The sequence below is a fragment of the Ahaetulla prasina genome, chromosome 2 (genome assembly GCF_028640845.1).
Source record: "Ahaetulla prasina isolate Xishuangbanna chromosome 2, ASM2864084v1, whole genome shotgun sequence".
Lineage (NCBI taxonomy): Eukaryota > Metazoa > Chordata > Lepidosauria > Squamata > Colubridae > Ahaetulla > Ahaetulla prasina.
Genome location: NC_080540.1, coordinates 14,009,159 through 14,031,151, shown reverse-complemented (window position 1 = coordinate 14,031,151; position 21,993 = coordinate 14,009,159). Strand labels below are relative to the sequence as shown.

The following is a 21,993-nucleotide window of genomic DNA, read 5'->3' as shown; positions in this document are numbered from 1 at the left end:
ACCGAAGGCAACCAATGAGCAGTTGCATATTCAAATACGGTTTAAAAAAAACAAAACAAAACAACTGTTCGGCTTCGGATCGTCCAGTGCTTCGAAGGTCATCGCCGTTTACCCAATGAGAGCCCGGTATGCAAATCGGGAAGGCCCCCTCTGTTTTCCTTTCCTTATTTTTCCGCTCTCGTGCCTCCCCGAAGGGCCAGGGCTCCTTGTCTCCTCAGCCAATAGCTTTCGTGTCGCTGGGCGGCTTATGCAAATTAAGCTTCTGCGCTACTACTCTTCCTTCCTCCTCCATCTTGGGAAGGGTCGACTCTAGACTGAAAGGCAAGCCATTGAAAACAGCCACGACCGGTGAGTGCAGGCGTGGGGGGGGGGAGGGGAGGAAATCAAAGCGAGGGTGCCCAACCGTCGTTACGCTCAGCGTTGCCCCTGAGCCGCCGCATTGCATCTTGGGACGGAAAACCTGGCTCCCCCCCCCGTGCATCCTGGGAGGGCGCGGTGCATTGTGGGAGGGCCAGGAGTGGAACGTTGCGTTGTTTTGGGGGTGTATGGAGAAGAGCAGGAGTAAGAGGCGAGTTCGAATCCTGAGGCTCCCCCCCAATTTGGAGCCTTTGTAGGTGAGTCCCTGACAGGCCTATAAATCCACTCCGCGATTCTCCCCCCCCCACCCCGGAAGTGCATATCCTGATGAGGGCGGGGGGGGCAATTGTTGTAAATCGAGGACTTACCTGGATGATTTCTCGGGATTTGGCTACGGTTCCTAAAGGTTTCTGACTCCCAGTAACTCTGCAAATAGATAAATAAAGGTAAGCCGCTGCAGCTGTCATAAGTGTGTAAAACTGCCCTCAATCCCTTTTTTTCCCCCCAGCGGCCCTTGTAATTTCGAACCGTCACTAAATCAACTGTTGTAAGTCGAGGACGATTATACCTGGACGATCTCTCTCTCTGGATCTGACTTGTGATTCCTAAAGGTTTCTAAGCCCCTGTTCACCCAATTGCAGCCAAATCCAGAGAGATCGTCCAGGGAATCAGCAGTTTGTTTAGTGACCTTTAGTACGTTTTAGGGAAAGAGAACCAAAAATTGACAAAATCAGAACAGTGAAGGAAGTAAAACAAGATCCCTTTAAACCTTTACTACCGGTTCTGTGGGTGTGGCTTGGTGGGCGTGGCAGGGGAAGGATACTGCAAAATCCCCATTCCCTCCCCACTCCTGAGGGAAGGATATTGCAAAATCCCCATTCCCTCCCCACTGGGACCAGTCCGAGGTGGTATTTCTCGGTTCTCTAAACTGCTTAAAATTTCTGCTACTGGTTCTCTAGAACCTGTCAGAACCTGCTGGATTTGCTGCATGAATCAAAAAGAAGGCTGTGAAAATATTTACAGATCCCTCACATCCTGGACAAAAACTGTTTCAACTCCTACCCTCAAAACGACTCTATAGAGCACTGCACACCAGAACAACTAGACACAAGAACAGTTTTTTCCTGAACGTCATCACTCTGCTAAACAAATAATACACTCAACACTGTCAAACTATTTACTAAATCTGCACTACTATTAATCTTCTCATCATTCCCATCACCCATCTCCTTCCACTTATGACTATATGACTGTAACTTTGTTGCTTGTATCCTTACGATTTATACTGATATTGTTTCCTGATTGCTTATTTGTAGCCTATGACTATCATTGTTGTACCTTGATGAACGTATCTTCTTTTATGTACACTGAGAGCATATGCACCAAGACAAATTCCTTGTGTGTCCAATCACACTTTGCCAATAAAAATTCTATTCTATTTTATTTCACCCCTGCTTTAAACCTCACAGAACCAAACAACAGTTTTCATTCAAAGAGGCAAAGCTATAATCTTAGAAGGACCAGGCTCGTTACCGAAAGACCTTACACTTAATCACAAAAGGAAATATAGTACAAGATTAAAACAAAATAGACTGGAAAGCCGGGGAAATCTGTCAGAAGCGATTATTAGAAGTGACAAAAGCATAGATTCCAGACAATACAAAAAAACCCCCAAACATTTACTTACAATTACCCACACAAACTTCCCTTCTTCCTTTTGACAAGATTAACCCCACCCCAGGAGATCAAGCAAGATTAGACCAAAAAGACAGGAAAACCAAAATCAGAGCAATCACTATAAATAAAAAAACTCTTATAATCTTTAGCCTACACAAAAGCTTCTGTAAGGTCCAATAATAATATGTTTAGAATAGAATAAAGGTAAAGGTTCCCCTTGCACATACGTGCTAGTAGTTCCCGACTCTAGTGGGCAGTGCTCATCTCCGTTTCAAAGCCGAAGAGCCAGCGCTGTCCAAAGACGTCTCTGTGGTCATGTGGCCGGTATGACTCAATGCCAAAGGCACAAGGAACGCTGTTACCTTCCCACCAAAGGTGGCCCCTATTTTTCTACTTGCATTTTTTACATGCTTTCGAACTGCTAGGTTGGCAGAAGCTGGGACAAGTAACGGAAGCTCACCCCATTACACAGCACTAGGGATTAGAATTGCTGAACTGCCGACCTTTTGATCAACAAGCTCAGTATCTTAGCCACTAAGCCATAGAATATAATTTTTTTTTTTTTGCCAAGTGTGATTGGACACACAAGGAATTTGTCTTGGTGCTTATGCTCTCAGTGTACATCAAAGAAAAGATCCGTTCCTTAAGAATCATAAGGTACAACACTTAATGATAGTCATAGGGTACAGATAAGCAATCAGGAAACAATATCAATATAAATCATAAGGATACAAGCAACAAAGTTACAGTCATATAGTCATAAGTGGGAGGAGATGGGTGATGGGAACGATGAGAAGATTAATAGTACTGCACGTTTAGTAACTAGTTTGATAGTGTTGAGGGAATTATTTGTTTAGCAGAGTGGTGGCGTTCGGGAAGAAACTGTTTTTGTGTCTAGTTGTTTAAGCTCATAAAGGCCAAGCAAGAAACTTAAATAGAGGCTTGAATAACATAGCATTTAATATTGATCAAGCTTAAATGGTTAGCTTTTATCTGGCTGTGAACCGCCCTGAGTCCTTTGGGAGAAGGGCAGTATAAATTTTTTAAATAAATAATAAAAAAAATAAATAAAAGCTGTTCCAAACACATACAAAATATATGCAGGGAAGAGCTACAAACAAGAGAGGGAATGCGAATCCCTTTTATATTGTTCAAGAACGTCATAAACCATCAGTTAAAACCCCCAATTCTGGCATCTTTGATTTGTGTATCCCCTGGAACAGGGTAGAGCCTCTTGATTGGCACCATTCGCGTTATCTCTTTCTGGTCATCTTCTTTGTGTCGTAAAATGGGGCAAAACAGACTTAATAACTGTCTCACTTAGCAACATAAATGTTGGGCTCAGTTGCAGTCGTAAATCAAAGTGTACCTGTAATACATTTGCTATAACAAATGGGAATTGCATTTATGTTACAATTTATATTGTTTTTATTTGTTTCCTAGTACGATTTGATAGCTTATTAGTAACCTTCACTATTACTAAGTGTATCTTTTTATTCTCAGTGAATGTGTTTTATTCTCCTTATTCTTCTGAGAGCGTATACACCAAAGACAAATTCCTTGTGTGTCCAATCACACTTGGCCAATAAAGAATTCTGTTCTATTAATACAATACAAGAAAAATGCAGTAATAAAATATACGAATATTACCGATAAGCATTGTTTTCCTCAGAATGACAAGCAAAAAACTAGCTGCATCATTAGCTACAGCATTCAATTTTTAAAAACTGGAACATTTGTCAAATTTTCAACCATATTACAATAAAAAAAATCATCTAAGCATAGATAGTGGAGATAGAAATTGATTTCTTTTTTTTAAATTAAAAGATTTATTAGAGAACCAATGACTTAAGGTACTTCTGATCAGGCATGGAAACACCGCAAATGCAATGGTAAAATATATTAAATGAGTATTTGCTAATACTAAGGGTGCCCTGCCTACATGTATGCCCATCAGTAATCAAAGCACCAAGCTTCACCTGACTGATTCCTTCCTTGGTTTCCAATTGTAGGCGGTACTGTATCATTCCATCATGATTGTTCTGCCACCTGGGTTAACAGAAGATGAGGAGGCTCTACAGAAGAAATTTGCCAAACTCAAGAAAAAGGTGAGCTTATTCATCTTGAGGGCGAAATTACCGTATTTTTTGGAGTATAAGACACACCTTAGTTTTTGGGGAGGGAGATAAGAAAAAAGCTGATTGGGGGTGGATCAGCCAATCAGATGTTCCCAGAGGTGAATTTTAGCAACAGGTTCCTTGGTTTTGAGCTCTGTGCCTTGCTTTTTTTTCTACTTCTGAAAATCCATTTCAGAAAAAACTTTTTTCTCTGCCTCTGAAAGCCTCCGAAACAGAGCTTCAAAAAAAAAAAAAAAAAGCGCCTCTGAAGCTCTGTTTCTGAGGCTTTTTTTCTGAAGCTCCATTTCAGAGGCTTTTTTTCTGAAGCTTTGTTTCTGAGGCTTTTTTTCAGCCTCTGAAACCTCCATTTGAGAAGCTGGGTGGGGCTACATTCGGAGTATAAGGTGCACCCAGATTTTCACCCTCTTTTTTTGGGGGGGGGAGTGCATCTTATACTCTGAAAAATACGGTATTCTTATAAGTACAGGTAATCTTTGACATAACCACAGTTCGTTTAGTGAAGTTACAGTGGCATTGAAAAACATGATTTATGACTGTTTTTTCATACGACTGTTGCAGCAGCCCTACGGTCACCTGATCAAAATTTGAGCACTTGGCAACTGACTTGTATTTATGACAGTTGAAGTGTCCCGGGGTCATGGAATCCACCTTTTGCAACCTCCTGACAAACAAAGTCAGTATGGACGGCGGATTCTTTTTTCTTTTTAACAACTGCAGTGATTCATTTAACAACTGCGGCAAGAAAAGTCATACAATGGAGCAAAGATAACTGCCTCGCTTAGCCGCAGAAATGTTGAGCTCAATTGTGGCCGTAAGTCGAGGACTACCTGTATAGATCAAGAGATTGAACGTCAGCCAGATGATTTAGTACAATAGGAAAGAAAGGGACTAGCAAAAGCTATTTTTGGGAAGGAAGGGATGTTGAACTATGCATATCTTTTATTGACTCTGATTTTTTTCTTCTTCCCATCTAGAAAAAGGCCCTCATGGCCTTAAAAAAGCAACAGGGTTCAACCAGTCAGGCTATCCAGGGAGGAATTAAACGATGTAAGTCAGACTTTGGTGAAAAAAATGGGCTGCTGTGAGGGAAGGGCCTTCCTGCCAATGTTGCCCATTTGGGGACAGCAGTTTTTCCCTTTCTTCCCTGTTTGCAGCCATCTCAGATCAGCCAGTCGTCGACACCGCGACAGCCACAGAACAAGCCAAGATGCTGGTGAAAACGGGGGCCATCAGTGCTATTAAAGTTGAGAACAAGAACTCGGGATTCAAACGCTCTTGGACTCGGAAGGTGAAGCCGAAAGTAAGCTGGGTTGACGCAAAGGGTGCAGGAGAACCCCTCTAATGCAGGGGTGTCCATCCTGGGGAACCTTTAAGACCTGTGGGACTTCCATTCCCAGCATTCCCCAGCCAGTATGGCTGCCCTAGTGGGTTGGGCCAAAAGGTGCTTTTTCAACTGGACTTTCTGGTTTTTCTTTGAAGACGTTTCTCTTCTCACCCAAGAAGCTTCCTCAACTCTGGTGGCTCAGACTGCTAAGACAGTCTGTTATTAACAGCAGCTGCTTGCAATTACTGCAGGTTCAAGCCCCACCAGGCCCAAGGTTGACTCAGCCTTCCATCCTTTAGAAGGTAGGTAAAATGAGGACCCAGATTGTTGGGGGCAATAAGTTGACTGTATATAATGTACAAATGGATGAAGACTATTGCTTGACATAGTGTAAGCCGCCCTGAGTCTTCGGAGAAGGGCGGGATATAAATGCAAATTAAAAAAAAAACTCTGACAGGGTGGTGGGGAATGCAAGGATTTATACTCCGTGCAAACAGCTGGTCATTTGCATTCTTTTAGCGAATTGTTGAGGCCAACTGGAGGTTTATCTGTGTCCTCAGGGTCACCTCAGTGGTGCAAATGGGTGTGGAGCCTTCTTGGAACTGTTGAAAGGACTGGGTCATAGACTGGAGATAGATGATGTCATATCCCCCCCCCTCTGTTGAGAGAGGGATGTTCAATTTTGACATAGATGACCTCTTCGACCCCTCTTTTAAACCACCAGTCCTCTCTGTCCAAAATGTGGACTTTGCTGTCTTCAAAAGAGTGGCCTGTGTCTTTTAAATGCAGGGGGAGGGATATGACATCATCTATCTCCAATCTACAACACAGTCCTTTCAGCAAGGCTCCACACCCATTTGTACCACTCAGGTGACCCTGAAGACACAGATAAACCTCCAGGTGGACTCAACGACTCGCTAAAAGAATACAAATGACCAGCTGTCTGCAAGGAGTATAAATCCTTCCATTCCCCAGTCAGAGCTGAAGAAGCTTCTTGGATGAGAAGCGAAAGGTCTTCAAAGAAAAACCGAGAAAGCCCAGTTGCCTCTTGGAAAAAAAGCACTTTTGGGACAACCAAGGCCTGGATGACTGAGAATCTCCGTAGACATCTAGTGGGTCGGGGTTGCTTTTAGCTTGCTTTTTAATGCCTATTTGTCTTTAGGAGACCAAGAAGGGATCTGCCCCAACTTACCAGCCCTTTCAGCGCAGCGTCTCAGCAGATGATGATTCCCGAGAGGTAACTGACATACAATTCTCACATCAGGGTGGGAAATTGGTTCGGTCAGTGCTTGTGGGGTTCTCCTTCAGCGGTTCAAATATATATGTTCAGTGGTTCAGAATATCCGTTCAGTCACTCATACCCTGGTCGTCTCCTATGTGGACTGCTACAATGCGCTCTGTATGAGGCTCCCCTTGAAAAGTATCCGGAAGCTTCCGCTGTGATGCAAACTGCGGTCACATGAGGTAACACGTAACACCTCCTCCACAAACTGCATTGGGTGCCAGTTTGCTTCTGCATCCGTTTCAAGGTGTTACAGGTAGTCCTCGATCTTCAACAATTCGTTTAGTGACAGTTCAGAGTTGCAAAGGCACTGAAAAATGTGACTTGTGACCGTTTTTTCCACAGTTACAACCTTTGCAATATCCCCATGACCACGTGATCCAAATTCAGATGCTTGACAATGTAAACCTTTATGGCCATTGCTCGAGGTGTTACAGGTAGTCCTCGACTTACAAGCAGTTCATTTAGTGACTATTTCAAGTTACAACGGCGCTGGAAAAATGTGACCTATGACCGTTTTTTCACAGTTAATGGCCTTTGCAGCCCAAGGGTTGCCAAGCCAAGTTGATTTAACAGCCGGGGTGACTAAACTTATCAACTGCCATGATTCACTTAGCAGCCGTGGTAAGAAAAAATCGTAAAATGGGGGAAAAGTTCACTCAACAAATGTCTCACTTGACAACGGAAAGTTTGGGCTTGATTGTTGTCATATGTTGAGGACTACCTGTAGCAGGGGTGAAATCCGATTTGGACTGGATCGCCCGATCTGATAGCGATGGCGGCAGGTGGTTCGGAGAACCGGTAGCAAAAATCCCTGCCCCCACCCCCACATGCCCAGCTGAGCTGCGTGATCATCAGAGGTTTTTTTTTTTTTACTTTTAAAAGCATTTTTTCTTCGGCCAAAAAAATGCTTTTAAAAGTAACAAAAAAAAAAGCTTCTGATGATTGTGCAGCTCATCTGGAATTGTCAGAGGCTTTTAAAACCTCTTCGGCCGATGAGGTTGTAGAAAAAATGCTTATAAAAGGCTCCTCTGACAATCCCAGCTGAGCCGTGCGATCATCAGAGGCTTTTTTTTTTACTTTTAAAAGCATTTTTTCGACCAAAGAAAAATGCTTTTAAAAGTAAAAAAAAAGCCATTGATCGCGCGGCTCAGCTGGGATCGTCAGAGGCTTTTAAAAGCATTCTTTCTACAACCTCTTCGGCCGATGAGGTTGAAGAAAAAATGCTTATAAAAGGCTCCTCTGACAATCCCAGCTGAGCCGTGCGATCATCAGAGGCTTTTTTTTTTACTTTTAAAAGCATTTTTTCGACCAAAGAAAAATGCTTTTAAAAGTAAAAAAAAAGCCATTGATCGCGCGGCTCAGCTGGGATCGTCAGAGGCTTTTAAAAGCATTCTTTCTACAACCTCTTCGGCCGAAGAGGTTGTAGAAAAAATGCTTTTAAAAGTAAAAAAAAAAAAAGTTGGCCCTGCCCACCCAGTCACATTCTCCCCCCACCAAGCCATCCCCACAGAACCGGTAGTAACAAATTTTATATTTCACTCCTGACCTGTAGTTATGACCTATAAAGCCCTACCTCGCATAGGGCCAGGTTACCTATGGAACTGGCCTCGTTCCAACACATCGGCTTGTCCTCTACCCAGGGGTCTCCAACCTTGGCAACTTTAAGCCTGACGGACTTCAACTTCCAGAATTCCCCAGCCAGCAAAGCTAGCTGTGGAATTCTGGGAGTTGAAGTCCGCCAGGCTTAAAGTTGCCAAGGTTGGAGACCCCTGCTCTACCCAGTCAGGCAGAGACAGTATATTGTGGACCCTGTTAGTTAAAGAATTTGACTGGCTGGGTCTAGGAAGAGAGTCTTCTCTGCTGCTGCCCCTCCCCTCCTGAAATAGTCTTCCACCAGAGCTTAAACAGGCCCCCGTTCTCCATTCTGGCCTTCCAAAAAGGGGTTAACACCCAGCTCTGAGCACTTTTGTGGGGAGCCCAAAAGGAACGCGCAGTCATAAGAGCTGGTTAGTGCCGTGACAGTCCCCTCTTTGCCTTTATCTGCCAATTTTTAACAGGGTTAATTATTATTCTTTCCAAAGGGGAAGAAATATTATTTGTAAACCTTTTTTTTCCTTCTAATTTTAGCTTTTTAAAATTTGTTTTTATACACTGCTTTATGTTTCGATGTTTTATGGCGTACTGCCCAGGGTCCCTCCTCAAGTGAGATGGGCGGTTTAGAAATGTGAAATGTAAATAAATAAACCTTGCCAGTTGTGGCATATGAATCTTGCAGTACCAAACATGGCCCCTTGATGGCTCTCCACCCATCTTTCCCGAAGAGCTAATAACTTGTAAATAAATAAATAAACCTTGTCAGGTGTGGCATATGAATATATATACCAGTAGTACCAAATGTGGCCCCTTGATGGGTTTCCAGTCTCCACCCATCTTTCATGAAGAGCTAATAACTTGTAAATAAATAAATAAACCTTGTCAGGTGTGGCATACGTGGTCCCTTGATGGGTCTCCACCCATCTTGCATGAAGAGCCAATAACTTTGATTCACCTTGTGGAGGGATCTGGGAGAGCTTTTTAATCCTTTCACCAGTTCTTTATCCTGGGATAGACTCATCAGGTGGGAATAGACAGTGTGGAAGTGCATTGTGGGAAATAGCCAAAAATCAACATTTCCTAGAAAGTTGCACAATCCTCTCTTAGGATGAAATGAATGCTGAGAAAACATCCTTCAATTTTCAGCTAGCCACACTTCCTCCATCCTCTCCTCATGTTTAGACTTTTCTCACAGCCCAAAGCTATTCAGAATTTTTTGAATTATCATATTTTTTGGAGTATAAAATGCATCTTTTTCCCCCAAAAAAGAGGGTGAAAATCTGGGTGCGTCTTATACTCTGAATGTAGCCCCATCCAGCTTCTCAAACGGAGGTTTCAGAGGCTGAAAAAAGCTTCAGAAAAGAAGCCACCAAACAGAGCCTCAGAGGCTTTTTTTCTGAAATTCTTGTTTTGGAGGCTTTCAGAGGCAGAAAAAAGTTTTTTCTGAAATGGAGTTTCAGAGGCAGGGAAAAAAAAGCAAGGCACAGAGCTCACAACCAAGGAACCTGTTGCTAAAATTCACCTCTGGGAACAGCTGATTGGGGGTATTCTGGGAAGCCAATCCACCTGCCAATCAGGTTTTTTCTTATTTTCCTCTCCAAAAACTAAGGTGCATCTTATACTCTGAAAAATACGGTAAATTTACATCCCGCTTTGTTTGAAACAACTCAAGGCAGTGCATCTACAGGTATTCCTTGCTTACCAACCATGATTGGGTTCGGCAACTCTTTTACTAAGCCCTGTGGTCACTCAGCGAAAAATCACATGACTGCATCAGACTTAGAATGTAATTTCATACTTAATAAGCCTTTTTTTTTTAATCTTTCATTTTAGGCCCGGCGCCCCCAAAGGAAGTATCTATATGAGAGGTTGGTTCCATTCATGCCATCATTTATTTATTTTTATTCCTTTATTTATCATTTACATTGATATGTCTCCCATCTCTCCAATAAGGTGACTCTTAAGGTACTATAAGGATAATTCTGTTGATGCCAGCTTTGGTAAGCAGAATCTGTTCAGTCACTGGAGGAATCCAGCTGATAAAGGCTGCATTAACTAAAGTGTTTTTGTGTTGAGGCACAACCGTCGCTGTTTGGTGTAACTTTCTCACTTTGGTGGTTTTAGTTGGTACTAAACAGGTCAACCGGTTCCTTGGTGTGAAAAAATTGTGCACCTCAAATTAAGGAATTGGGAGCCTAAGAACTGACTCTGAAGACTAGAATTGATTATTTTTCCTCACATCGATGCGTACTTCAAACACTAATTTTGGAAGTGGAGAATTCTTTTGTTGTCGCTCTTCGTTAATAACCAAAGATTTAGATGTCATGCAGACCATTGAGGGCTCAACAGACCTGGATACTCGCTGAACTTTAATTCAGATTTGCAAAGTACCATTATGTGTGTAGGTGAAAAACCTGCCCTATAATTATTGTTGTTTTACAAGTGACAGCCCTTTAAAATAGTGGTCTCCAACCTGTCTGGGTCGGTGGACCATTGGAGGTGGAGGTGGCATCAGTGGGGGAGGAGAGGGGATGGTTACGCATGCGTGCCCCTTTCACAAATGCAGCTGTGTGCACACACTCGCCCACCACTTCCAGTTCCAAATGGACTGTGGCCTGGCACCAGGCCACGGACTGAAAGTTCGGGATCCCTGCTTTAAAAAAAAGAACCTCAACAGAGCCTTACGAGACTGTGAAGGGTATTGTGTTTATTATGGCAAAAGGGTTATCCCGAGGGATGGAAAGAGATCAGGTGGAGGTCAGATGCAAAGAGTGAGAATGACATTGCTAAAAGCAGGGGTGAAATCCTACCGGTTTGGACCCGTTCGGGCGAACCGCTAGGGATTATGGGCATCAGTTTGCCAAACCGGTAGTAATTACCCCTCCTTGGCCCCACCCACGCTCGGCCGGTCGCCGCTCATCTCTTCCGGGCTGCTCGATATTCCACAGAATTCAATGTTAAATGCAGCAGAGAGAATGCTAACTTTTCTTCCTCCATTCAGAACGGAGCTGCTGCAGCCTGTCCCTTTAAGGTAGTCCCCAGGAGGGAGGGGGGGCGGGGTGGTGGTGGGAGCAGCTGGGATGAAATGCCAGTTTTTGTGAAAGTCAGGAAAATGGGGAAGGGGATTTTCCTGTCTGTCATCTATTCCTCAATCTCAGCACAGACTGAGGGAAGGATGGTAGGCAGGTATATTTCCCTCCCATTTGCCTGCCATTCGCGACAAGGAGTGGCTGGGAGGGGAGAGGCTGGTGAGGACCCCTTCGATGTGAGTGATGTCCAGTTGGCCATGCCCATCCAGTCCCATGACCTCCCCCCAACAAGCCACGGCCACAGAACTGATAGGGGAATTTATTTTTTTTTAATTTCACCCCTGGCTAAAAGTAGTCGTTTGCAAAGTGTTTGGGGAATGATAACGTAGACATTTAAAAACTCAGCACTCTTTTAAAAGTTTGCCCGCAAGCGAATAGGAGGAAAGAAAAGGCAAGTGATACAACACTCAAAGGCTGAAAGCAAAACACAAAGGCAGATCTGTCAGGCTTGATTGTTCTTTGCCTTCAAGGCCAAGAGTTTATGTTTCAAGCCAGTTATTTCCTCCAATGCCCCATAGCTCTGATTTGGGGAAGTAAGACACCGAGTGTCCTCTTGTAAACTACCTGCTTCTCCAGATTCCGCCACTTCTGTCAATCAACTCTCTTCCTTCCGTGCTCTCTCTTAGCTTTGTGAGTTCCAGTGATAGCCTGCGAGATCCAGAGAAAGAGCCAGAAGAAGGCAGAGATCCAGACAAGGAATCCGATCAGAGTGAAAGTCTGCATGGATTTGAGAGGGACAGTGACCGGGATCGTAGCCGGGACAGGAGTAGAGACCGGGACCGAGATCGAGACAGAGACCGGGACCGAGACCGAGATAGAGATAGAGACCGGGACCGAGATAGAGATCGAGGGCGTGAGCGAGAACGCGACAGAGAAGGCTACCGCCGTAAGAAATACTTGGTTCTTCTGGTGGGCAGTGTTAACGGGCTGAGTTACTTCAAAGCAATTCCTTTTATTGCTTTTCCATTATAGACAGAAATCTTGCCAGACTAGAGCAAACTACTTGCATCATTGAAAGATATACAGGTAGTCCTCGACGTACGACCACAATTGAGCTCAACCTTTCTGTTGCTAAGCAAGACAGCTGTGAAGTGAGCTTTGCCCCATTTTAACAACCTTCCTTTTGCCGCGGTTGTTAAGTGAATCACCATCGTCGTTAAGTTAGTAAGCCGGTTGTTAAATGAATCTGGCTTCCCCACTGACGTCGCTTGTCAGGAAGGTTGCAAAATTTGAACCTGTAACTTCAGGACATTGCAACCGTCATAAATACGAACCGGTTACCGTACAAGACCATTTCAGGTGCCAGAATACACCCTAGAAATTGGTTTTGGCTTTTTTGCGAGTATATATGGAAATCACGTTTTTTAAAAGTACTTGCATGTAAGAATAAATTGACCCTAAATTTTTTAACCAAAACAAATGCATAATTCAAGGATAAGCCCATTGTGACATTTAAAGCATACAAAAAATTTCAAGAGTCAACTTATGTGTGAGGCATGTTTTTCACAATATTTGAAGAGTCGGCTTATCCACCGATGGGTTTACACACAACTCTCTACAAAATATTGATTCTGCAGGAGAAAAGAGAAGACTTTCTGTCTGGTTTGCAGAACCGAAATAACACACTATTTCTCAACCGCTTCTTCTTCTTTTTTTCCTTTCATTATCCAGGATCGGATTCTTACCCCGAAGGACGTCTCCCCCGCAAAGGGAACACAGTGTACGTGTACGGGGCAAACATGAATGAGGCCATGTTGACCACGGCTTTCTCGGCCTTTGGAAATATCATTGACCTCTCTCTCGACAGTGTCCGCAAGTGAGTGCTGGGAGGAACCTGGACCGGGTCTCCAAAGAAAGTCCAAATGATGCCCTCAGTAGAAATTTGCATGCAAATGAAGAATCCTGCCAAACAATTCACCCAACGGGCTCTTGGTTTGAGTTCTGAGCTTGGCAATTTGGTTACAAACATTTCATCACATTTGAGGAGACATTGTCAGTGCGTTTTTGAGTTGTGCTCATCTGTCAGAGCACTGGTCTTTAAATACCTTTTTATGTGATGCAAATTAGTGTGGATGTTGTTTGTTTGGCTACTACTGACTTCCGACTGTTTAATTGGCTGGTTGTTGTTACCGAGGCATGGTCTTTGGTTTTAAGTACCGTCTATGTGATGTAAATTAGTGCTGTTCGTTCAGGTACTGCTGAGTCATGGTCTGGTTTTGGTCACACAGAGGGTACTTAAAATGAAAGTGTCAACGTTCCAAGTAATGCATCTGTTGAAAGCAAAACTCTGAGATAGGTAGATTCCTCAAAGAACAATTTATTGCAGAGCTCTCAAACTCGCGACCCACAAGCCGCATGCGTCACGCGCTGGCCATGCCCACGCCTGGTTTAGTGAAGGGGGAGAAAGGCATGATGCGTCACATGACAACGCTGTGACGACGTGAGTTTGACACCCCTGATTTATTGGATACACCATATTGGTACAACTGGTGAAAACCGACTCTGAAAGTTCCCGTGGTTTTCACCTAACTAAAAAAGTGAAAGTTCCCCTCCCCACACCCAGTCATCAGTCACATTGTCCAATCGAGGTGCCGGCCGGTTGCTTGGTTACTCTACTCCTCCTCTTCCGTGCCACTTGTTGAAATGTGCTTGGTTCTCATAGGAAAACTTTTTGTTTTGACTACAAAGCCCCAGCTTACTATTTTCCCTCCTCCCTGCCTTATGGGAATCCTGAAGCCATAAAAATGACCTCAGCCAGGTTCACTTCAGGGTTGACACAAAGATAGTAACAACTCAGTAACAACAGCCAGCCCATCAAGCTGTCCAAAGTCAGACCATGACTCAGAAGTAGCTGAACAAACAACATCCACACTAATTTGCGTCGCAGAAAAGGGTATTTTAAAGGCCAGCACTCTGACAGACGAGCACAATTCAAAAGTACGCTGATGATGCCTCCTCGAATGGTGACGAAACGTTTGCAACCAAATTGCCAAGCTCGGAACTCAAACCCACAGCCCAACTACCAACCCGAGCTCTTTATATTCAAATACATTTCAGTACACCCATCACTCCTTAATTAAATACAGGTAGTCCTCGACTTACGACCGCATCTGAATGCCCATATTTCCATAAGCGAGACAGCTGCTAAACTAGTTTTGCCCCATGTTTAGATCTTTCCTGCCAGAGTTGTTAAATGAATCACTGCCATTGTTAAGTTAGTAACCCAGTTGTTAAGTGGATAATAATAATAATAATAATAATAATAATAATAATAATAATAATAATAATAATAATAATAATAATAATAATAATAATAATATTTTAATTTGTATACCGCCCTTCTCCCGAAGGACTCAGGGCGGTTTACAGCCAAAATAAAACACAACAACAATACATACAATATTAAAAACAACCATTAAAAAACTTATTCAATGTGGCCAAATATTAAAATACAATCAACCCTATAAAAATAATAAAAGTTACAAACCCATAAAATCATCTAAAAATTTAAATAATCAAGCCAGTCCAGCGAGACGAAATAAGTAAGTCTTAAGTTCGCGGCGAAAGGTCCGAAGGTCAGGTAGTTGCCGAAGTCCTGGGGGAAGTTCGTTCCACAGGGTAGGAGCCCCCACAGAGAAGGCCCTTCCCCTGGGAGCCGCCAGCCAACATTGCTTGGCTGACGGCACCCTAAGGAGTCCCTCTCTGTGAGAGCGCACAGGTCGTTGGGAGATAGAGGATGGCAGCAGACGGTCCCGTAAGTAACCCGGTCCTAAGCCATGGAGCGCTTTAAAGGTGGTCACCAATACCTTGAAGCGCACCCAGAAGACAACAGGCAGCCAGTGCAGGATCAGCCAGGATCTGGCTTCCTTGTTGACTTTGCTCGTTGGAAGGTCGCAAAAGGCGATCACATGATCCCGGGATACTGCAACGATCAGCAATACATGCCAGTTGCCAAGCATGCCAAATTTTGATCACATGACCGTGGGGATGCTACAATAGTTGTAAGCATGGAAAACTTACTAAACAAATGGCTGTAAATCGAGGGCTACCTGTAAATAGCAACAGTCTTCAAGATGGCTACCTTGTTTCTGTTACCTCAGAATATCCGATGATGATACATTTTTTTTTTATTTGCATTTATATCCCGCCCTTCTCCGAAGACTCAGGGCGGCTTACAGTATGTTAAGCAATAGTCGTCATCCATTTGTATATTATATACAAAGTCAACTTATTGCCCCCAACAATCTGGGTCCTCATTTTACCTACCTTATAAAGGATGGAAGGCTGAGTCAACCTTGGGCTTGGTGGGACTTGAACCTGCAGTAATTGCAAGCAGCTGTGTTAATAACAGACTGTCTTAACAGTCTGAGCCACCAGAGGCCCAAACGTTTATCCCTTTATGCTCAATTGTTCATTAAATCTCAGTTCTTAATTTGAGAAACATGGCTAAGTCATGGCTTACTGAACTTTGATTTTACTGAATAAACTTAGAGATATGTTTCTCAGGATTGGGTAGATACAAAGAAGGATCTGTATCCAAAATTGAGGAATCTTTTTTAGTATCTGTTTGCCGGTCATAGGAAGAGGATAGCATCATTTAAAAAAAAAACCCCAATAATCTTGAAGGGAATTGATATTTCTCTTCATTTCCTCCCCTCTTCCTCCTCCCACCCTCTGCCAATATCTTGGCTGGAAAATTTTTGGAGTTGAAGCCCACACATCTTAAAAGCTGTGGCTGAAAAACACTGCTGTGGGAAATGACGCAAGTAATAGGTATTAATTTCAGATTAAATATTTAATACACAAAATGTTAATTGTTATTTTTTAAATGGAAGATATGGGAACGATTACACATGTGCCTTAATCTTAATTTATGTGCTGAAAAATGTGAACTCCTAGTTTCTTAAAGATCAAAATGTCAGGAGGGTAAATGTACTGAGGGTATACATATCTGGAAGCAACCACAATGGGGTCAAAAAATTCCTTTCCTTCGCCTTCCTTTTCTTCTTCTTTTTCCATTAAGGTCAGAGGAACAGATTGTAACTTTGACCCACAATGGCCCTCGGTAAATGGTGTCTTGTGCCACTGAGCGCTCAGTCAAATGGGACCTTTCCTATCCCCCCCCCCCACTAACTGCTCTTTATTTTTTCCTCACCTTTAGCTGTGCTTTTGTGACCTACGACAAGATCGAATCAGCAGATCAAGCTATTGCTCAGGTATCAGAGAAGGGGGTTTCTTATGGGTAGCGGAATTAAAATGAGAGCTGGTATGGTCTAATAATGCTTAAGGCACCAGGCTAGAAAGCAGGAGACCATAAGAGTTCAAGTCCCGCCTTAGCTGTGAAAGCCAGCTGGGTGACTTGGGCCGGTCACTGTCTCTCAGCCCAACCCACCTTCACAAGGGTGATGGCTCTGAGGGAAATAGGAGGAGGAAGATGTGTTAGATATGTTCACAGCCTTGTGCTTTTTGTAAAAATAATAAAGGGAGGGAAGGGAGGGAGGAAGGAAGAAGGAAGGAAGATGAAAGAGGGAAGGAGGAAGGAAAGAAGGAAGATGAAGGGAGGAATGAATGAATGAGGGAGGGATGGATAGATGGAGGTGACCTATGCTGGGAGTGGCTGAGAAGACCTCCACCCCTGTGTCTCCCATCCTCTTTTAGTTTTTAATCTTTCTTTAATTTCTCTTAATTTTAATGGTTTTTAGTCTCGATTTAATCTCCTTTAATTTTAATGGCTTTGTATTATTTTTTTATCCGGCCAGAGTCACTTCAATAGTGAGAGGGGCTATACACATTTAAAAATTGGCAGCTCCAAATTTCATCCAGCAAATGCTCAGTCTTACATATAGGAAAAAAGAACTCAAACACTAAGTACATACTAGATGGACATTGCCTTACTGACGACCCCCATCCCGTTAAAGACCTTGGAGTTTTCATGTCAAATGATCTAAGTGCCAAAGCCCACTGCAACTACATAGCAAAAAAAGCTCTAAGAGTTGTAAACCTAATCTTGCGTAGCTTCTTTTCCAAAAACACCACACTACTAACCAGAGCATATAAAACATTTGCTAGACCAATTCTAGAATACAGGTCGCCTGTTTGGAACCCTCACCACATCTCTGACATCAATACAATCGAACGTGTCCAGAAATATTTTACAAGAAGAGTTCTCCATTCCTCTGAAAACAATAAAATACCTTATCCCACCAGACTTGAAATCCTAGGCTTAGAAAACTTGGAACTCCGTCGCCTTCGACAAGACCTAAGTTTAACTCACAGAATCATCTATTGTAATGTCCTTCCTGTTAAAGACTACTTCAACTTTAATTGCAATAATACTAGAGCAACTAATAGATTTAAACTTAATGTCAACTGCTTTAATCTAGATTGCAGAAAATATGACTTCTGTAACAGAATCATCAGTGCTTGGAATACTTTACCTGACTCTGTGGTCTCTTCTCATAATCCTAAAAGCTTTAACCAAAAACTTTCTACTACTGACCTCACCCTATTCCTAAGAGGACCATAAGGGGCGTGCATAAGCGCACAAATGTGCCTACCGTTCCTGTCCTATTGTTTTTCTTTTCTTCTTCCTAAATATATATATGCTTATACCTCCTAATATTTACTCATATATGTGTTTATATACTATATAATCTTTTTGTATGATACCTACATATATTGTGACAAAATAAATAAATTAATTAATTAATGAATAAGTAAATCAGGAGGAACAGTGTTGGAGCACCCGTTTCCCTCCATTGTTTTCTGCTCTGCAACTGCCTGTTCGGATGGCTTTCCTATCTCCCCCCCTCCGTTCTCTTGCATCACAATAGGATGATGGGTTTTGGCTTGGTTAAGTCTTATTGGCCTGTACCAGAGACAGGGAAGTCTCTTGTTTTCTCAAACTTGTTTGAGTTGATTGGGTGTCTTGTCTCTTCCCAGCTCAACGATACTGTCGTGGAAGACGTGAAGCTGATGGTCAGCATCGCTCGCAAGCAGCCCATGCTGGATGTGGCCGTCGGCAAATCCGTGTGGGGAACTTTGGGTGAGGAGATGGACGTAGACAGAAGCATGGGAGTATGACCAACAAGTTCCCCAGGCCCTTTTTACTTTTATGTTAAAAGCAGCCCAAATAATCCCAAAGGTGCTTTTTCAGGAGGCAACTGGACTTCCTTGTTTTTCCTTTTGAAGACGTTTCGCTTCCCATCCAAGAAGCTTCTTCAGCTCTGACAGGAGAGTGGGGAATGGAAGGATTTCTATTCCTTGCAGACAGCTGGTCATTTGCATCCTTCTAGAAGGTCCTTGAAGCACTTGGAGGTTTATCTGTGTCCTCAGGGTCACCTGACTGGTGCTTCTGGCTTCTGTAGTTTGCATTTTTTTCCTCTGGAAATCCATTCCTACTCCCACACCATTCCAAGGGCGTTCATCCCAAATTGTATAGCTAAAAGTCGGTAGAGATTCTGTCATCCAGGTCATGGTTGTCCCAAAGGTACTTTTTCTGGAGGCCACTGGACTTCCTTGTTTTTTCTTTGGAGACTCTCTAAAAAGATGCAAATGACCAGCTGTCTGCAAGGAATATAAATCCTTCCATTCTCCGCCATCCAGTCAGAGCTGAAGAAGCTTCTTGGATGAGAAGCAAAATGTCTTCAAAAGAAAAAACAAGAAAGTCCAGTAGCCTCCCAACAAAGCACCTTTGAGACAACCATGACCTGGATGACTGAAAATTGTATAGACTTTCAGCCCAAATAATATTTTCTGCTCGTGCATCTAAGTGCCATTTTACATTGTGCCTGCTGGTGCTTGAAAATCTTAAGATGGGAAAGGACTAAATAAAATGCCTAGGTTCTCTAGCATCACTAGGATTTGGCCTCAGAGGTTCCCAAGTCAAGTCCCTCCCAAAATATTTCTGCATCCCAAATTGCCGGGTGGGGGAGGGGGAGGAGGGCCGTATGCCACAGGCTTCGCATGGTTTCTCTTTTTGGGAGGTAAAGCCAGAAGTTGTTGTTAGTTGCGAAGTCATGTCCGACCCAAAGAGACCCCATGGACAACATTCCTCCAGGCCTTCCTGTCCTCTACCATCCTCTGGAGTCCATTTAACCTCATGCCTACTGCTTCAGTGACTCCATCCAGCCACCTCGTTCTCTGTCGTCCCTTTCTTCTTTTGCCCTCAATCGTTCCCAGCATTAGGCTCTTCTCCAGTGAGTCCTTCTTTCTCGTTAGGTGGCCAAAGTATTTCAGTTTCATCTTCAGGATCTGGCCTAAAGAGCAGTCAGGGTTGATCTCCTCTAGGACTGACCGGTTTGATCGCCTTGCAGTCCAAGGGACTCTCAGGAGTCTTCTACAGCACCAGAGTTCAAAGGCCTCGATTCTTTGGCGCTCAGCCTTTCTTATGGTCCAACTTTCACAGCCATACATTGCAACTGGGAAAACCATAGCCGTGAATATACGCCCTTTTGTTGGCAGGGTGATATCTCTGCTTTTTAGTACGCTGTCTAGATTTGCCATAGCTTTCCTCCCCAGGAGCAAGCGTCTTTTAATTTCTTGGCTGCAGTCCCCATCTATGGTGATCTTGGAGCCCAGGAAAATAAAATCTGTCACTACCTCCATTTCTTCCCCATCTATCTGCCAGGAATTGAGAGGGCTGGATGCCATGATCTTAGTTTTCTTAATGTTGAGTTTCAAGCCAGAAGTGGGATAAGCCAAAAGCTATTTACTGTATCTTTCTCTAAGATCGCTGATGTGTTCTCATTTCCTTTTTTTTTTTTTCCAGCTGTGATAAACACCGTCAATGGTTCTCATCGAGATAAGCGAGCCCAGGTTATCTACAAAGAGGACAACTTCTGAAGCGTAGGAAGACCCGTTCCCCCACCCCACCCCCCCCCGGTCCTCTCTCTGCCTTTTCACTTAAAAGATTCAAATAAATGTTGGCTTTTAAAAAAAACCCACACATTTTGAACCGTGCTAATTCCAGTTTTAGGAGTGGAGGCTTTGGAAAGCACTGTCTCCTTTTCGGTGTCTTTAATACAAGCTTGAACCTCAAGGCTTTCCCCAACTTGAAGGAAGACAGGTTGGTTCTCTGAATACAGGTTCTATAAATATACTCGCGATTTTTCTAAAGGTGGTTTAGCCGCAGAAAATGAAGTGATTGTTTTCATCAGATGTTTCGCAGCGGAAAGAAAGGAAAGTTGAGGCAGCCAGGCTGGAAAGAACACTTAGTTTGATATATTTAAAAAAAAGCAATTTATCAGCTTCAGAATTGAAGCCCTTCGGGAGATGGTGCGGTATAGAAATGTAATTATAAATAAATAAATAAAATAAATAAATTAGCCAAGCATCAAGCAGAGTTAATAATGGGGATAATATGACAAGCATCTCCATAGAAAAAGACCAGCTTGTTTTGAATCCTATGATTTAAGTATATATAAGTCACAAGAGGACTGCAAGAAGAGAAGGTAAAACACCTGTATGAAAACTAATCTCCCAACCAAATAAATGGGGGAAGTGGATATAAAAAATGAGGAGACACGTAGTCCTCGACTTACAACTGTTCGTTTAGTGACCGAAGTTAACAACAGGAAAACTGAGGGGAAAAATGTGACTTATGACCATTTTTCACACTTTTATGACAATGGTCCCCATGGTCCCTTGATCAAAATTCGGATGCTTGACAAGTGGTTCATGTTTATGACGGCGGCAGTGTCTCGGGAGGTCACGCGCTCCCCTTTTGTGACCTTCAGACAAGCGCAAAGTCAATGGGGAAGCCAGATTCACTTAACAACCGCGTTACTAACTTAGCCACGGCGGCAATTCATTTAACCACTGTGTCAAGAAAGGTCCTAAAGTGGGGCAAAACTTGCTTAGCAATGGAAATTTTGGGCTCAATTATGGTTGTAAGTGGAGAATCTCCTGTAATAGATTCTGTCAGAAAGTTGATAAATCCTAAGAGGACGTAGGTGGAGAAAAGTTAAAATACGGAATATAGTTTTTCTTGTGGGAGAGCTATATGTCAGCATCCGGGCCTGACAATTGGAAGAATCCTGTTATTTTTGATAGAAAGGCAAGGGAGGTTAGCGTAAATGGGCAGAGGGAATGGCTTTGAAACACAGGCGGAAATGTCTCTACCATTGTAACAGATAAGAGGGCCTTGAGTTTGGGCCAAGGAAATAATGCGAGATTACACCTACGCCAAGCCCCCTCTCAACTTCAAACGAAGGTAAAAGTGATGGGCGAGGGAAGTACATTCAGACTTGCAAGAGTTTTGTTTGTTTAGCTTTGTTTGTTTACAATAAACAATTCTTATCCCACACGGCATTGGTTTCTTAGTTTGGTCTACCTTGTTGGGCTGAGAGTTGCTGAGAACTCTTATGAAAGTATAAAAAAATATTTATTTTAGTTTGTTGATAGATAAAAGGGCACTGGTAAAGCAAATACATGAGTTACGGGAAGTTTCTCCAAATCCAGAAGAGACCATGAAAGCCAGCTGGGTGACCTTGGGCCATTTGCTCTCTGTCAGCCCAACCCACCTGACAA

At 43.1% G+C, this 21,993-nt stretch overlaps 1 protein-coding gene across 3 annotated transcripts; it reads left to right on the top strand.

Moving 5' to 3' along the window:
- The first annotated feature begins 206 nt into the window (after positions 1–206).
- NELFE (negative elongation factor complex member E) lies at positions 207–21,772 on the top strand. 3 transcript variants are annotated; one of them, XM_058172802.1, is made up of 11 exons: positions 207–348; positions 4,047–4,142; positions 5,147–5,219; positions 5,327–5,472; positions 6,659–6,733; positions 10,208–10,242; positions 12,090–12,349; positions 13,135–13,279; positions 16,625–16,679; positions 18,406–18,508; positions 20,234–21,772. In XM_058172802.1, the coding sequence occupies exons 2-11, from the start codon at positions 4,068–4,070 to the stop codon at positions 20,305–20,307; spliced, it is 1,041 nt and encodes a 346-aa protein (XP_058028785.1). In that variant the 5' UTR covers positions 207–348; positions 4,047–4,067; the 3' UTR covers positions 20,308–21,772. The 3 variants fall into 3 exon arrangements, with proteins under 3 accessions (XP_058028785.1, XP_058028786.1, XP_058028787.1); XM_058172803.1 differs by lacking the exon at positions 207–348 and adding an exon at positions 464–614; XM_058172804.1 differs by lacking the exon at positions 207–348 and adding an exon at positions 684–803.
- Positions 21,773–21,993: the final 221 nt, after the last annotated feature.

What these genes read in the sequence shown, in the direction of transcription:
- NELFE (XM_058172802.1), top strand. Translation starts at nt 4,068, where the DNA reads ATGATTGTTCTGCCACCTGGGTTAACAGAAGATGAGGAGGCTCTACAG. An exon ending in TTGCCAAACTCAAGAAAAAG is followed by an intron (nt 4,143 to 5,146) that starts GTGAGCTTATTC and finishes CTTCCCATCTAG; the next exon opens with AAAAAGGCCCTCATGGCCTT. An exon ending in TCTCTCGACAGTGTCCGCAA is followed by an intron (nt 13,280 to 16,624) that starts GTGAGTGCTGGG and finishes CCTCACCTTTAG; the next exon opens with CTGTGCTTTTGTGACCTACG.